The sequence below is a fragment of the Chionomys nivalis genome, chromosome 8 (assembly GCF_950005125.1).
Source record: "Chionomys nivalis chromosome 8, mChiNiv1.1, whole genome shotgun sequence".
Classification (NCBI taxonomy): domain Eukaryota; kingdom Metazoa; phylum Chordata; class Mammalia; order Rodentia; family Cricetidae; genus Chionomys; species Chionomys nivalis.
In genome coordinates, this window is record NC_080093.1 from 46,073,559 (window position 1) to 46,087,331 (window position 13,773).

Here is a 13,773-nt window from a genome sequence, read left to right on the forward strand (position 1 = left end):
AGGAAGTGAGGGGGGCAGGAGAAGGGAAGGGTGGGGCGTGCGCGGATACTCAGTACATATGATCAAACCAGGTAAAGTCACTCACTTGAGGGACAGTCGAGGGTCGCCATAAGGGGCGTAGGGTGAAATGTTTAGAATAAACTCCTTGGGAGGATAGGAACTCCATTTCTGCTGCACTGTGCTTTCATTGTTATTCCAAAAGTCTCTGTCTAGGTCGCTGGAGGGGCAGAGAGAGAGGGGAGAAAACAGGGAGATACAAGAAGAGACCAGAACAGCAAGTCCTGCAGGGGCAGAAGGGGGGGCCCTGGGGGCACACAGAGGGTAGGGCCTCGAGGGTCTGCTCCTGCAGAGGAAGAAAAGCAGGAGGGCGGCGGATGGGCATCGCAGCCTGGGCCAGGCATCCTTGCACTCACACATCCATGGAGGCGCACACATTCATACAAACACGCGTGCACTGGAAGGCTGGCCAGGGGAAGCCACACAGGAAGGAGACAAGCTGCAGGCAGGCAGACGGGAGAGCCTCGTGCCTAGGAAGCTGGTGGGAGAGAGAAAGACCATGAGAGAGGAGGGGGTTGGGATGGGGTGGGGTGGGAGACAAGGCCCGGATGGGGCAAGGGGTACTCTGGGAGAAGGGGAAGGTAATAGTTTAATGTTAGAAGGTGTTGGAAAGTAGGGCAAACCCTGTTGCTGGTAGCTGGCCCTTTCTCTCCCTGGTCTCAGTTTCCCATCGAAGGGGAGGACTGACTTTTCTCCCTCTTCCATCTCCTCTCCAGTGGCCTAACATGTCGCCTGCCCTCTCTCTGGTGAGGCTGAAATGTGGGTTTTCCATGAGACTGGGTGAGCAGAAGGCTCCACTTGAGACAAATGGGGTGATTGGAATGGTTGGGTGAGCCTTCCCGATCGATAAGGGAGGTAGCCTGGTCTTTGACCCCAGAGAGGGTATCATAAAGGATCATTAAGATCCTTTGCTCTGGGGCCTATGCAGAGGGGGTTGCTCTTCTGTCAGTGGGGCCAGTGGGACCTGCCCAGCCTTGGGCCCACAGTATATACTTGGCCTGGCCAGCTGGGAAGGTTCCTTGGGCTCCTGTTTCTAAGGTGGAGCTGTTGGGTTTAGAAGGGCCTCTACCCCTAGTCCACCACTGCTCCTTCTGGTGACTTGTCCTCAGCTGACATGCTGAGAACATAAATGTTGTAGGAATTTCTGGGTTCCTGTAGGTCATGATCTGGAGGTTTCAGAAAGTATGGACAGCTTGTTAGTTTCCTGGGCTCCCAAAGTGACAGGGACGGGCACTGAGAGAGCGGTAGCTCCCAGGCCACTGGACTGTTCTAGAAGGAAGCCATGCATGGGTGACAGGACATTACTACATTAAGGGTCTAAGGAAAAAGTCTGGCCCATGTCCACGCTTGGGCGAGATGAAGCATGGATGGGGCCCAGCATCACGGGTGCATTCTCCCCGAAGAATCAACTGTACTCAGGGGAGCTGCCTCTTGCATCCCTGAGAGTTAGATCTTGACCTTGGTGTGCTCCATCTGAGACTCGGGAACAGTTAAGAAAAAGATAAGAAGCTGGCCTGCCACCACGAGCCCGGAGGAAACGGTGGCCTTGGCTGTCCCTGATGATAGTTATTGACTGTCTAAATACACTTTGGAAATGTCTCATAGGAGAGTCCATGCACAAAGTTCAAGCCTTGAGCCAGCTCACAGAGATGGGGGGGCAGTGGGGAGGGGAGTGAGGCGGGATAGTCTCCAGTAGAAAACTCTCTTTCTATGAACGATCTCATTCGGGTCAGAGATACTCATTTGGCTCTGCTCCCTAGCATCCTTGCTTGGATGGAGCCTCCCCGCATCAGGTGTTAAAGGAATGCAGCAGGTTGGCCATCTCCCTCCTCATGCCCCTCCAGGTCTCCATCCAATCTAGGTCCTAGAGGGAAAAGATCCACCCAACATCATTGCCAGGCTGTCCTCCAACCCTGAGTTCTGGGGCCACTTGGATTTCTACCATGGTACTGAAAAAGAAGATCCCTCATAAAAGACTGGGGAAACTGTTTCCTTTCCTACAGAACTTATCAGTCTTGTGTGTCAATGGCCACCAGTACCGCCAAAAGGGAGATGGAGCGTGCAGTGTTTCCCCAACTCTGAAATCCCGGATGTGTTCATCGTTGCTGAGGCACGGGTGCTCCAAGGAGCAGTTTGGGAACAGCACTGCTGAAGAACCCCGTCCTTTGGAGGTGGGCCTAAGCCAGTGGGGGGTCATGCAGTGAACTGCTCAGGATGGGGAAAACAGGAACACAGACATGAGTAGTGGCTTCTATGTCAGGGGCAGAGGGACTGACAGCACACCAGATGGAAGCAGGCTCAGGCTGTGGACAGTGGGTCTACAGGGTGTCAGAGGGGGCACTCTGCCCTCACTAAGCCCTAGAGAGCCCTCTCGACTCTGCCTGTAGCCTACTTCTGTCTGCCCCGTCATGAGCACCCGTGTCTAGGAAGGTTATGATCACGTGTCTTCACTTGGGGCTTCAAATAGCCCAGACTGGAGGTGGCCCCCTGTTCCCCTTCACGTGATCCTCCTCGACCCCCACCTTCAGAAAGCTCAGAGCCTGTGTTCTGCAACAGCCTCTGAGTCCCACCAGCTCCTGTCTTTGAAGACGAGAGCGTGCAACCAAACTCAGCTTCAAAGACTCCCCTTGGTTTCCTTCTGAGCTTTCCACCCACCCAAGCCCTAGTTGGCCCACCCTTCTATTCATCCCCCACCTCAGGCAACCCCCCATAACTTCTATGAAAGCCCCAAACAGGGTCAGAGCAAGATATAAAAAAAGAGGAGGGACAGGGAGGGAGCCCTCATGAATGAATAGGGGAGCAAGGAGAAGAATGAGAGATGCAGGAGGGCCAGGGTGTGCAGGGGTGCAGGGGAAGGGGCAGTGAAAGTAGAGGGCCTTGATTGACAGGGGAGAGGTATGGGTAGGGCTGGGGCTCAGCTTCCAGGCAAAGCCCCTTGGCCAGCAGGCTTGATCCCATCCAGATGGGCTGAACAGAACTCCCTATGAAGGCCTGGTCTCCATGGAAAGTAAGGTAGAAAAAGCTCCATTCTCAGAGCCTGAGCCCTAGGTAGGCAGGGAGTTCTGAACTGCCTCCCAGGGACTCTCAGCAGAGAGTTGGCCAAGGTGGTCTTGATCTATGAACTAGTCTCTTAGATCTCAGTGGGGAACCCTAGGCAGGGTACAATCAGTAGGACCTGAAGGGGGACAAGATGCATTAGGAGGGCAGAGTCTGATTCCCCCAGGGCTCAGCACTGAGGCCAGCTGGGATCCTCATGGTTTGTCTGTCACCCTTTCTCGATTGTCCTGGGAGCATGCGTGGAGAGTAAGAAAGGAAACCCAGTCTATGAGGAGGGAGTTCCAAGCCCATAATAGGGTCTTGGGGAGGAGACTGAAGGGTCCAGGGGCCTGCCTGGAGGGTGGGGACAGTGTGTATGACAGTAAGAACTGGGTGGAAGAATCAGCATGGCACATACAGGGCTATGGGTGAGAGGCAGTCTTAAGGAGGCTACAACCTCCAAAATCTCAGGGTCTGGGCATAAGCACCAAAAGGGGGCCCTGGAGTTATCCAGGGTTCTGAGACTAAGAAGTGGGCATGGTCATGGCCTCAGGGAGTGAGGGAGATATTAGATATGTCTGTGGCCAGGTCTGAGGACTGGGAGAAGGGGCTTCTCCCATTGGGGCTATCTGTGTACCCCCCAAAAAACTGACAGCCTGGCACCTACTTGATGGCTTTCTTCTCACTGCGCCCACGCCCCGAGTCTGGCGTGCCCACCGTTTCCAAGGAGTTCTTGTAGCGTTTGCCCTGCGAAGACAGTATCAGGGTTACTTCTTGGGGGAAGATCTGGACAGTCCCCTCTTTCCAGAACAGGGGCTTCAGAGGAAATGAGAGAGACTAGAATTTAGATTATCAACAAACTCCAGAGCCAGTGTGAGTGATTGCTGTCCCATGGCTGGGTACCCTGTGGGCTCTAGGACCTGCCTCTGCCCACAAGCTACCCTTCATGCCTGACCCTCAGGTATCAGGCCATCCTGTCTGCCTGTCTCCTGGGCCTCTGGCCCAGCTCCCAGAAACACAGTTCCCTCTGCCGTGGACAGACGGCTCTCAGGCGCCTGGCCACGTCACAGTGTCCACGTCACCACCCCCAGATGGTGGGGGTGGCATCCTGCAGGGCAAGGTTGGCAATGGCCAATGACGTGAGTGGTGGGGGAGGGTGCAGGCCACATGCCTGAGTCTGCCAGGGTTGTCAGTCCCTGCCTGGGGTCTTGCTGGGGTCCTCATGCCCTAGGGCTAGGAGGCAGGGACAAGACCTCTGTAAGACTTCATTTTGGGAAGAGAGAGTATATCCTAACCCTGGGGTCTCCAAGGATGCCTGGCCCCTGGACAGCCCCCAGAGTTGCTTAGCCCAATGTGAGCAGAAAAGAAGCAGGGCAGGGATGGGCACCCTGGTTCCAACAGTGCAAGAAAGAATAGCAATGGCTAGGCCTGCTGCTGGGAAGGTGAGCACCATTCACCTTCTCGGTTTGGGTTTCTAAATTTAGCTCATGCAGAGCCCAGCCCCATTAACATTCCTGGCTGCCACCAAGCATCCTCACGAACACCCCATGGACCTCAAGCCTGGGCCAGGCACCAGGTTGGTGCAGGCAACTCGAGAATGCAGGCTGAACAGGAGCCAGGTCTGCCCTGCCAACCCCTTTACCACTGGGTACTACTAACTGGTCCTGACCTAGCTGAACGGTGACAAACAGACACACATGTATGCAAGCATGCACGTGCATGCTTTCACAGTCCCTCATGTGCAACAACACCATAGCCACAACAGTCAATTATTCCATCCTTCCAAACACAGAATAAAAGCTGCCACAGCGTGTTCCCACATGCCCCCACCAGCTGCAGCCCCTTCCTGGCCACAGGAGCCTGGGGAAACTGCAGCAAAGATCCCATGAATATGTGGTGAGCAGAGCCCTCCATTCATTTCAGCTGCAGCACCTCTATAGCTCAGGACACCTTGATGTGGGCCTGGCGAGGTCACGGGTGCCCCCATGCCACCCTGATCAAGCCTTCCACCCTCTCTGACCTCCCTCTCCTCCCTCCTGGAATGGTTTGCCGTCATCAGGTGGGTCCAATGGAGAAGGGGCTCCTGGTACCAGATAGCATCACTTTGTCTGTTTATTTATGTCCGTTCCTATATCCTGGCACAAAGCCACACAAAGGCAAGGCTGTTAACCCTCTAGCACCTAGAGTGACACCTGGCACCTACAAGTAGTTTCCAGCACCAACTGGAAGTGCCGTCCTATTTCCCCATCTACACTGGAGCTCAGGGCTCAAGTTGTTTCCCTGAGCTGAAATCTTCAAACTCAAATACAGAGGTGCCAGGCCCTTCAGGCCCACAGAGCCACCCTTCCTCGCATTTTTGGTCCTTATCATCATTCATAAGTTAGAGGTTCAAACCCCAAATAATTCCCAACATTGACTGAGACCATCAGCGGTGGGGCCGAACTGTGGTCACCAAAGGCTATTTTTGGAAGGACCTTAGGTAGGAGCCAGAGTCCCGCTATTCCCCAACATCTGGGCAGTACAGGGCCCTTCTGAGGGAAACCTTGGAACTCCATCTACCTTCTCCTCTTTTTTTCCTCAGGTATTTACAGGAGAGCTTGCTTTGGCTTGCACCCTCTTCCAAGGATGTCCAGCTGCCCCTTCCTCAAGGCCAGGCAGGACTGGAGTTGGTGATCTTGATGGCCCAGGGCATTTGGGAGAGATTCTGACTGTCTTCCATCTGCAGCTCAAAGAACGTTTCCTGCTGGCCTCAGTGACTGAGTCTGCAGCAGGAGCCAGGGTGCCATGTGGGGCAGGACCAGGGCAGGACGGGGCTTGGGCAGTGAGGATTTCACATAACAACCCAAACTAGCAGAAACCCTAGATGATGTTCCAGAGATATTAGGTGACTTGAGAGGAGCCCCATGGCACTAGCCTACTTGTCAGGGAGGGGACTTGCCAGCATGATCCGGAAAAAGCCAGCTGAAGATTATGGAAGTTATTAATGTTTGGAAATGGGATCTGGGCTGTCAAGGTATCATGTCACTAGAGCTGAAGGCATAGGAAGGCAAGGAGAGCCCAGCTGCTGTCAGAGGACAGCATATTAAAACTCCTTCTAAAGACCAAGGAAACAGCCTGGGTAAAAAGGGTCCTGTCACCTGGGATCCATGGTACCAGGAGTGGGTGGGGGTGGTGGTGCGGATGCTGTGGAAGTGATGGTCTATGAGAGTTAATCCAGGGAGACAGACTGTGTGGTCTGGAACCCCGGGAAGGTTCCTGGCTGGAGGCTGCAGTGTGGTTGGGCCAGAGAGATTGCTGGTTCGAACCTTCAAATGCCCAAGTTCCCAACTACAAACAAACCTGACCCATACTCTGTTCCCGCCGGAGATTAGGGCTGGTGGGATGAGGCCACTTGTACTCTGGCCTTGGAAAGGGTGTCTTCACACACATACGCAAACCCACTCAGAGTGGCACGATGCATATGCAAGGAAGACACGGGCAGACCTCAGTTACCAAGGATCTGAGAAAATGGTACACATCCTGCTGCTCAGCAGTGCACGCACACACACACACATACGTGCACGCACACACACACGCACACGTGCACGCACGCACACACACGTGCACGCGCACACACACACACACACACAGTCACCAGCTCGTACAACCTTCCTCCTCTGCCTTCAAACACAGACAGGCAGGGACAGCCTAACTGGTCCTACAACAAGGCAGCAAGGCACCCACCAGGCTGCAGGGTATACAGAACAGCCACTTCCATGGTCTCAGAAGACACTGGTACTCAGCTTTCGAAGCCCAACTTCCTCCAGTACCTTGAAATTTTGAGGCAGATACAGTGGACCAAGGAACAACGGACGGCAGCTAGCTTACACTCCTGCCCATAGCAGGGGACAGGTCACACTCACGCAGGGAGCTGAACTTGTGGTTCTTCCCCAGTTCAATACCCCAGGGTGTAGAGGCTCACCCAAACACAAATTTGCCTTTTTGAAGGAGCCATGTTGGGTTCTCCCCATAGATAGGTTCCTCACCAGACCTCAAACTCTTTCCTAAAGTCCCTGCCCTTCTCTTCCTACATGGGAGTGGGGCATGCAGCCTCTCCTCACTCAGGGCCTGTAACTCAGCTTTCAGCCTGCCCCTATGGTCCCTCCGTATATGCTGCCCCAATCATCCTATTCAGAACCGGGGTGGGGTATGGGCATGAGGGGTGGAGGGGTGCCTGATCCCTGCCTGCGTTTGGGACATCTCTGGACCTCTATTGAGATCACTCCCTGTAGCCCTCTCAAATCCTACTGCGCTACTGGGCAGGGTGGGAGGTGGGACTCAAGCTGAAGGGCCCGGAGAGGGGGTCCTGCGGGAACAGCAGCGCTTGCCTCGCTGCAGTGTGCTGGCGGAACGGGTGGCTCTCTGCTCTCCCTCCTGGCGCCCTCGGGTGATGAATGTCCCTCCTGACAGTCTCGTTACTTATTGATAGCCTAATCCCGCTCGTTAATTTCCCAGCCCTCGTTAAAAATGAAAAGAAGCCGTTTGTGCTTGTACAAACCAGGAGAATCAGGATGGATATGCAGGCGGCTGAGGGGTGGGGCGGGGCGGGCGGCGCCTTCTCATTGGCCAGAAAGCTATGTGGATGGGCCCCGCCCACTGGGGGGGCCGTGGGGCGGGAAAGGGGGGTGCGACGAGCGGGGCCTCAATTCTCAGTCTGCGCGTGTGTGTCTGCAGTTCTTTATGCGTGAGGTGAAGAAGCATGGGAGCTCACCCGCCCGCTCGTGTAGTGCTCTACGAGTTTGTCCCCATGTGTGTGCCTCCGGGTGTAAAAAGATGTACAGGACCAAGACCCAAGCAAAGGAAGTGGGCGAGTATGTGCAAGCTTGTGGTGTGAATTTCTGTGCACTTGTTCCTGGCTGTGGGCAGGCAGGTCCTCTGCTTAGGCACACCATAGAATTCACAAGCCAGCGACTGCAGGATGGCAGGGTGCAGGGTCAGGCCCAGCCCCAAAGAGTCTCCCCATAAGAGCCTCACCAGTTTGCGCTGACACCAGTGGCACAGGCCGCAGAGGACGATAGTGACGCTAAGGCTGACGGTGATGATGGCAGAGACCAGCAGGACATCGCGGGTGGGCGCCCCTGAGGAGGACATGCACAGTCAGAGCATTATGGGCCAGAGCCACTCTCCATCCCAGAGTCGTTAGAACAAGCACCCCTCCCCCTCCTTTCTGGCACTTTCCACTACCAGCTCTGCTTTTTCTGCCTGAACCTGGGAAGTCCTCCCTGCTCAGTGCCTCAGCTTCTTCCTCAGTACACACTGTGTAGACATTCTCTCGTTCTCTAAACATTACGCCTTTCAAAGGGAGAGGACTTGGTGATGGCCCCTAGGTCCCTCAATGGCTCTAGAGGAGCCACTGCTTCTGTGTGGCCTTCTTCTGCTTCCACATGCCACACTCAATTCTGAACAAGCAAACGGGCTCAAAGGCCATCTGCCTTCTGAGTACCTTCAGACTCTCTTAAGGGCTTGGCCAAGACTCAACAGAGACATGTGTAATCAAAGGGAATTGCTGGGATCTTCAGCCCACATTAACTCAACTTTGCTTGTGCTGGAAGCCCTCTCCTGTCAGCTCTGTCCTAAGCCCCTTGGCTTGCTTCCAGCCTTCTCATCCCTGTTGGCTCCAGCCTCCTCAGCATTATTTGTAAGGTTCCAGACGCTCACAAGAGCCACCTGAAGCTTCCATCTTAAGCATTCTGCGGTCTCATATTTTAAGGGTGGAGACCCACTGTGGGAGGAAAGCCCCAGGTTTCCGCACAGATTCTGTTTCTTAACTCTGTGGTGCTGGAGCAGTCGTATGAGCACTCAGTTTTCTCCTCTGGAAATGCAGATTTAACAGCCTCCCCTGTCTTCCTCACAGGGGGTTGTAAACATTAGCACAAAACAAATGTACAGAATGCAAAACCTGAACCAAAAATGACCATGTGGGAGAGTGAGAGGGGAAACGGCAACAAGGAGCATTCATGAGCTCTGAATGTGTGTGCACTGGGATGTGTCCTAAATCAAGATGTGTGCACTGGGGATGTGCCCTAAATCAAGGAGATGCGGTGTATTTACAGAGGAGCCTGCATGGGCCGCTCGGTGCCAGTGATTGTGGTAATTAAGAGTTGACGATATCTGTCTGGTCCTGGTTCCTGTGGTTTTAGCTTCTGCCTCTCCTCTCCTCCGGGTCTCTCCTGCATAGATGCCTCACGGAGGTGGTCATTCTCAGCTCTCAGGGCCCTCAGACTCCCTCCCACCACTGCGGCACCCCGAGTAGCTTATTTACTCTCTATTCTTTCTAAAACGCTGCTGTTCGGGCCAAACCAACTTCCTAGACCTCCCAGGAACCATCACCCTCACACAGCCTTTGTCAGCTCACCACCTGCTAGCCTTGCTTGTTCCTATTTACAGGAAACCCCCGAGTCAATTCCACGAGCTCTGATCTGGCCTTGCCCTATGGCCATGGGCAAGTCCTTGCTGTCTGGGACACCAGTGTCAAACATGTGGAAGAACATCAGGAAGGAAACCCTTCCTGATTCAGAGGATGAGTCCGGAATTCCAGGTATCTCACCTAGAGGGACGGCTTCCTCCTCGTGAGAACCAGCGAGACAAGGACTATGCTAGTATCAATTTGCAGACAGGGTAATGAGGTTTAAGGGGCTGTGAGATCATGTTCAGTGGCTCAGCGAGTGGATGAGAACTGAGGTCCAAGCCCAGGCAGTCTGTCTCATGGTCCATACCCTTTGCCTTAGATATTGGTTAGTGGTGCTCAAAGTGCACCCTTTGAAACACCTAGGATTCTCTGGACTCTCTTGGGGGCTGCAGAGGTAGATTCCGAGTAGAGAAGGCTGAAGCCCCTCTTCGGTCAAATAAGCATCATTTCCCTTGGTTTTAACATCTTGGACTTTTGAAGAAAATTACATTTGAAGAAGGAGATGCTGAGCAAAGTCGAATCCCTCCGGAATGATGGCTCTAGGGTCTCCTGCAGTGTGGATGCTATTATCTTTCAAGGAGCTGACTCCTCCCCCACAAGATCTGTCAGCCCCCTCAGCATCCTTCGCACAGCCCTTGAAGGCAGGGAGAAACAAATGCTTGCCATTACAAATTGCACTGATGTTGGGAATAAAAGTGACAAGATGTCCTTGGCTAGCATGCCCTCAAGTACTGTTACCATCAAGGGGCACAAGCGTGTTCTCGCCTTCCAGCCAGCAGGAACCATTCCTGAAGGATGGAGTCATCGTGTTCCCGGGCTTCAAGGGACCTTGAAGTCACAGAGTCAGGCCCCATGATGCATGATCCCCTCTGGACAGCCCTGGTGGTGACAGGGAGCTGTTCCTGCAGGAGACTGGCTCTCCTGCAGACACACCATTGAGGAGGCCGCTGTAGCTTGTGCCGAGTCCAATCTGTCTCCCTGTGACTCGCAGCCACGGTCCTCAGCCTGCCCTCGGGCAGCTCTGCCACATGACAGGCCTCTGAATCCTTGCCGACAGTTCTCATGTCCCCTTCAAGTCTTCTCCAGGCAAAGCCGCCCCAGCTCTTCTATCCCTTCCTCAGATGGCATGCATGGTTTCAAGTCCCCTTATCGTTAGCACATTAACATTTGAGGAAAGGAAACACTGCAGCCCTAGTCAGCCTTGGCCCAGGGCGGAGTTCCACGACCTCTCCTTGGGCAGAGGAGACATCCTGGGTCCCCAGGGGTGAGACACAGACAAGGGCAGACAGATGACATTGGGAGATCTGGGAGGCAGGGCAAACCAGGAGCTAAGCAGAACCAGCCTGCTGGGCCAATTGTAGTGGGTGTCCAGGAAGGGAGGAGTGAGCTCAGGCATACTGCTGCCCCCTCTGCCCAGGCCTGTTCTGGGCATGTCCCATCCTGCCCATACCACCCCCAAGCAAACCTCAAAGAAAGGAGAAGCAAAGAGGTGGCCCCTTTCTGAAGGGGGCCCAACTGCCAATACACAGAACGCTCTAGCAGAGATCAGCTTCTTAGGTAACACGATCCCATCACGGAGGCCGGAAGCTGGTATATAGTAGGTGCTCAATAAATACTTATTGGAAGAATGAATGAGAAAGACTCCCAGGCCTCTGGGAGTAAGAATAGCCCTGGGAGGCTGCTATTTATTAAGCGCCCACTGTGTACCACACTTCCGGGCCTGCCGATGCTTCACTCACATCGGTATCCTTGGAGACACACAAAGATGTGCTCAGTAAATATTGTTTGAATGTTCAACGCCCGCATATGGTATCTCATTTGTCACCCAAACAAGATAGAAGGGAAGAGATGGGAGAGGCGCTAAGGACAGTCTCGGAGCCTTTCTCTTTCACACACACACACACACACACACACACACACACACACACACACACACAGGCACACACGCATACACACACCCTGTTTATTCTTTCCCCCATGCCAAATCTGCCCTACAAACCCTTGAGTTGTCAGGACCCTGATGAGAGCACCTCCATGAAAGCCTCCCGTAATCTGCACAGTGAGAACTGAGGTCTTGTACTTCAGCATTCCCACTGCCCTGTGCCTGTAACCATATTTTAGGGGTGTAGTATTTACGTGCTGTGGCTCTGGAACCGGACCTCTGGGCTCAGATTCTGGCTCAGACTCTTATAAGCCATGTGATTTAATCCCTGCATGCCTTGGTTTCTCTACCTGTAAGCGAGGACTAATAATAGCACAATTTTCCTTGGACCACTGGGAGACTAACAGGAATTAGCACATATAATGTGCTTAGCACAGTGCCTGACACAGAGTAAGCAATAAACGCTGGCCATTATCATAGCATCACCGCACTGTGCCCTGGACCAGAGATATCTGGGGCAGGGAGCTGGGCTCGCTGAGAACTGAATGAAACATTGAACTGGTTCACCCTCATTTCTCCCTAGGACAAGCAGAGGCCAAGGTTCCCATTTTATTGGGTTCTGTGCATGCTTAACCACTCCCTGCCCCAGGAAGTGCCCCTCTAGAAGCTTAACTGTGGCGGGCATCAGTGAGTGCTCCGTGAATGGAGGGGGAAGCCCGGCTGTGGGGTAGGGGCAGCAGCTGGAAGCCAGGCTGGGCCTCAGGTGTGAACTGTAGAGACCTGGTGCAGGTTGGTAAGGCTTTGCTTCCATTGCCTCTCATCTCCTCAGCAAGCCATGATTTATGGATGAACAGAATCAAACAGGACCGCGGGCTGCTGGATGCCCTGGGGAAGCTGCTTGAGAAGCAATGGACTTCTGAAGGCAAGCTCACTGGCTGCCTGGTAGGGGGAGGGTAGGTATGTGCACAAAGAACACAGATAAATGCACCGCAGCCCTCTCATGTACACGCAACATGGAGACTCATCCCTAACACAGATATTCACACACACACACACACACACGCACGCACGCACGCACGCACGCCCATGGCCAGGGCCATGGGCAGATGTCCAGTCCACTCTATCACTCAGAAGGCCTGGGCTTTCAGACACTTCCTCTGGCTTGGAACTCTTGCTCCTGAGTGGGATGTCATTTGTCCACTCACACATTGCCTCCTCTTTCCTTTCCGGGTGTGGCAGATACCACACCAGGTAGTCAGTCTCTGCGTATCATCTCTAGGACCTTGGGCTATTAGGATTCCCCACTGATGGGGAAAGAAGCAGAGGTCAGGAGAGCCAAAGGCCCTTGAGCCTGTGCTTTCAACCATGCTACAGTGGCCTCCCTCTGGGGGGAACAAGGTCACAAGACATGCTCTACAGCATGGCCTAGCCACACCCACTTCACTCATTCCCACAAGCCCCTGGGCCAGTCATTTCATGCTTAGGAGGCTTTGCATGATGTCTTAGTTAGGTTTCTATTGCTGTGGTAAAGACTATAACCAAAAGTAACTTGGGGAGGAAAAGGTTTATTTGATTTTACTTTCTGGTACTACTTCATCAGTGAGAGAAGTCAGGGCAAGAACTCAAGCAGGGCAGGAAACTGGAGGCAGAAACTGAAGCATAAGCCACGGGGGAATGCCGCTTACAGGCTTACCCCTTCTGGCTTGCTCAGTTTGCTTTCTTATACACCAAGGACCATCTTCCCAGGAGTGGTACCACCCACAGTGGACTGGGCCCTCACACGTCAATCATTAATCAAGAAAATGCTCTACTGACTTGCCTACAGGATCTGGATGGAAGCATTTTCTCAAGTAAGATAACCTCTTCCTAGATATGTCTAGGTTTGTGTCAGGCTGACTGGACGGCAGTTCCTTAGAGTCTTTTCTTCAAGGTACTTGACCAAATATGGTCTTTACTGCCTTCCTATGTACTGAGACTATGACAGGTCACCATTTGGGATTCATAATTAGCTCTCTATATCCCCCCACGCTGGAGTGCCTGGAGGGTTGAGACCCCGGAGCCATAATCTCTGCAGTCAAACATCCATAGAGAGGCTGCGGAGATAATTGCTAACTAAATGCATGAAATCATCCAGTTCCAGGAAAGCCCACTTCCTTCAGGAAGCCCTCCCCAAGGACACAGCAGTGTCTTTGTCCTCCAAGCTTGAACTAACTGACCTTCTGTCCCATTCCCTTTTCTTGGGCATAGATCAGTTCCCTCAACTGAAGCCATGGGTTAAAGTCCTGTATTACTGGCTCATATAGTCCAGATCATACTAGAGGGGGCCACTGGGCCCACCAGAAATCTACAC

The 13,773-nt window shown here is 53.5% G+C and overlaps 1 protein-coding gene across 5 annotated transcripts in view; it reads right to left on the bottom strand.

The window, feature by feature from the left end:
* Positions 1–13,773, bottom strand: part of Syt7 (synaptotagmin 7) — a 61,203-nt gene that overhangs the window by 29,067 nt on the left and 18,363 nt on the right. For 3 of the 5 annotated variants that reach the window (XM_057779256.1, XM_057779258.1, XM_057779259.1), the window contains exons 2-4: positions 8,107–8,210; positions 3,761–3,840; positions 86–217 (exon numbers count right to left, since the gene is read on the bottom strand). In XM_057779256.1, coding sequence (XP_057635239.1) covers positions 86–217; positions 3,761–3,840; positions 8,107–8,210 — 316 coding nt within the window. The remainder of the gene's footprint in view (positions 1–85; positions 218–3,760; positions 3,841–8,106; positions 8,211–13,773) is intronic. The other 2 variants (XM_057779257.1, XM_057779260.1) reach the window with 1 other exon arrangement.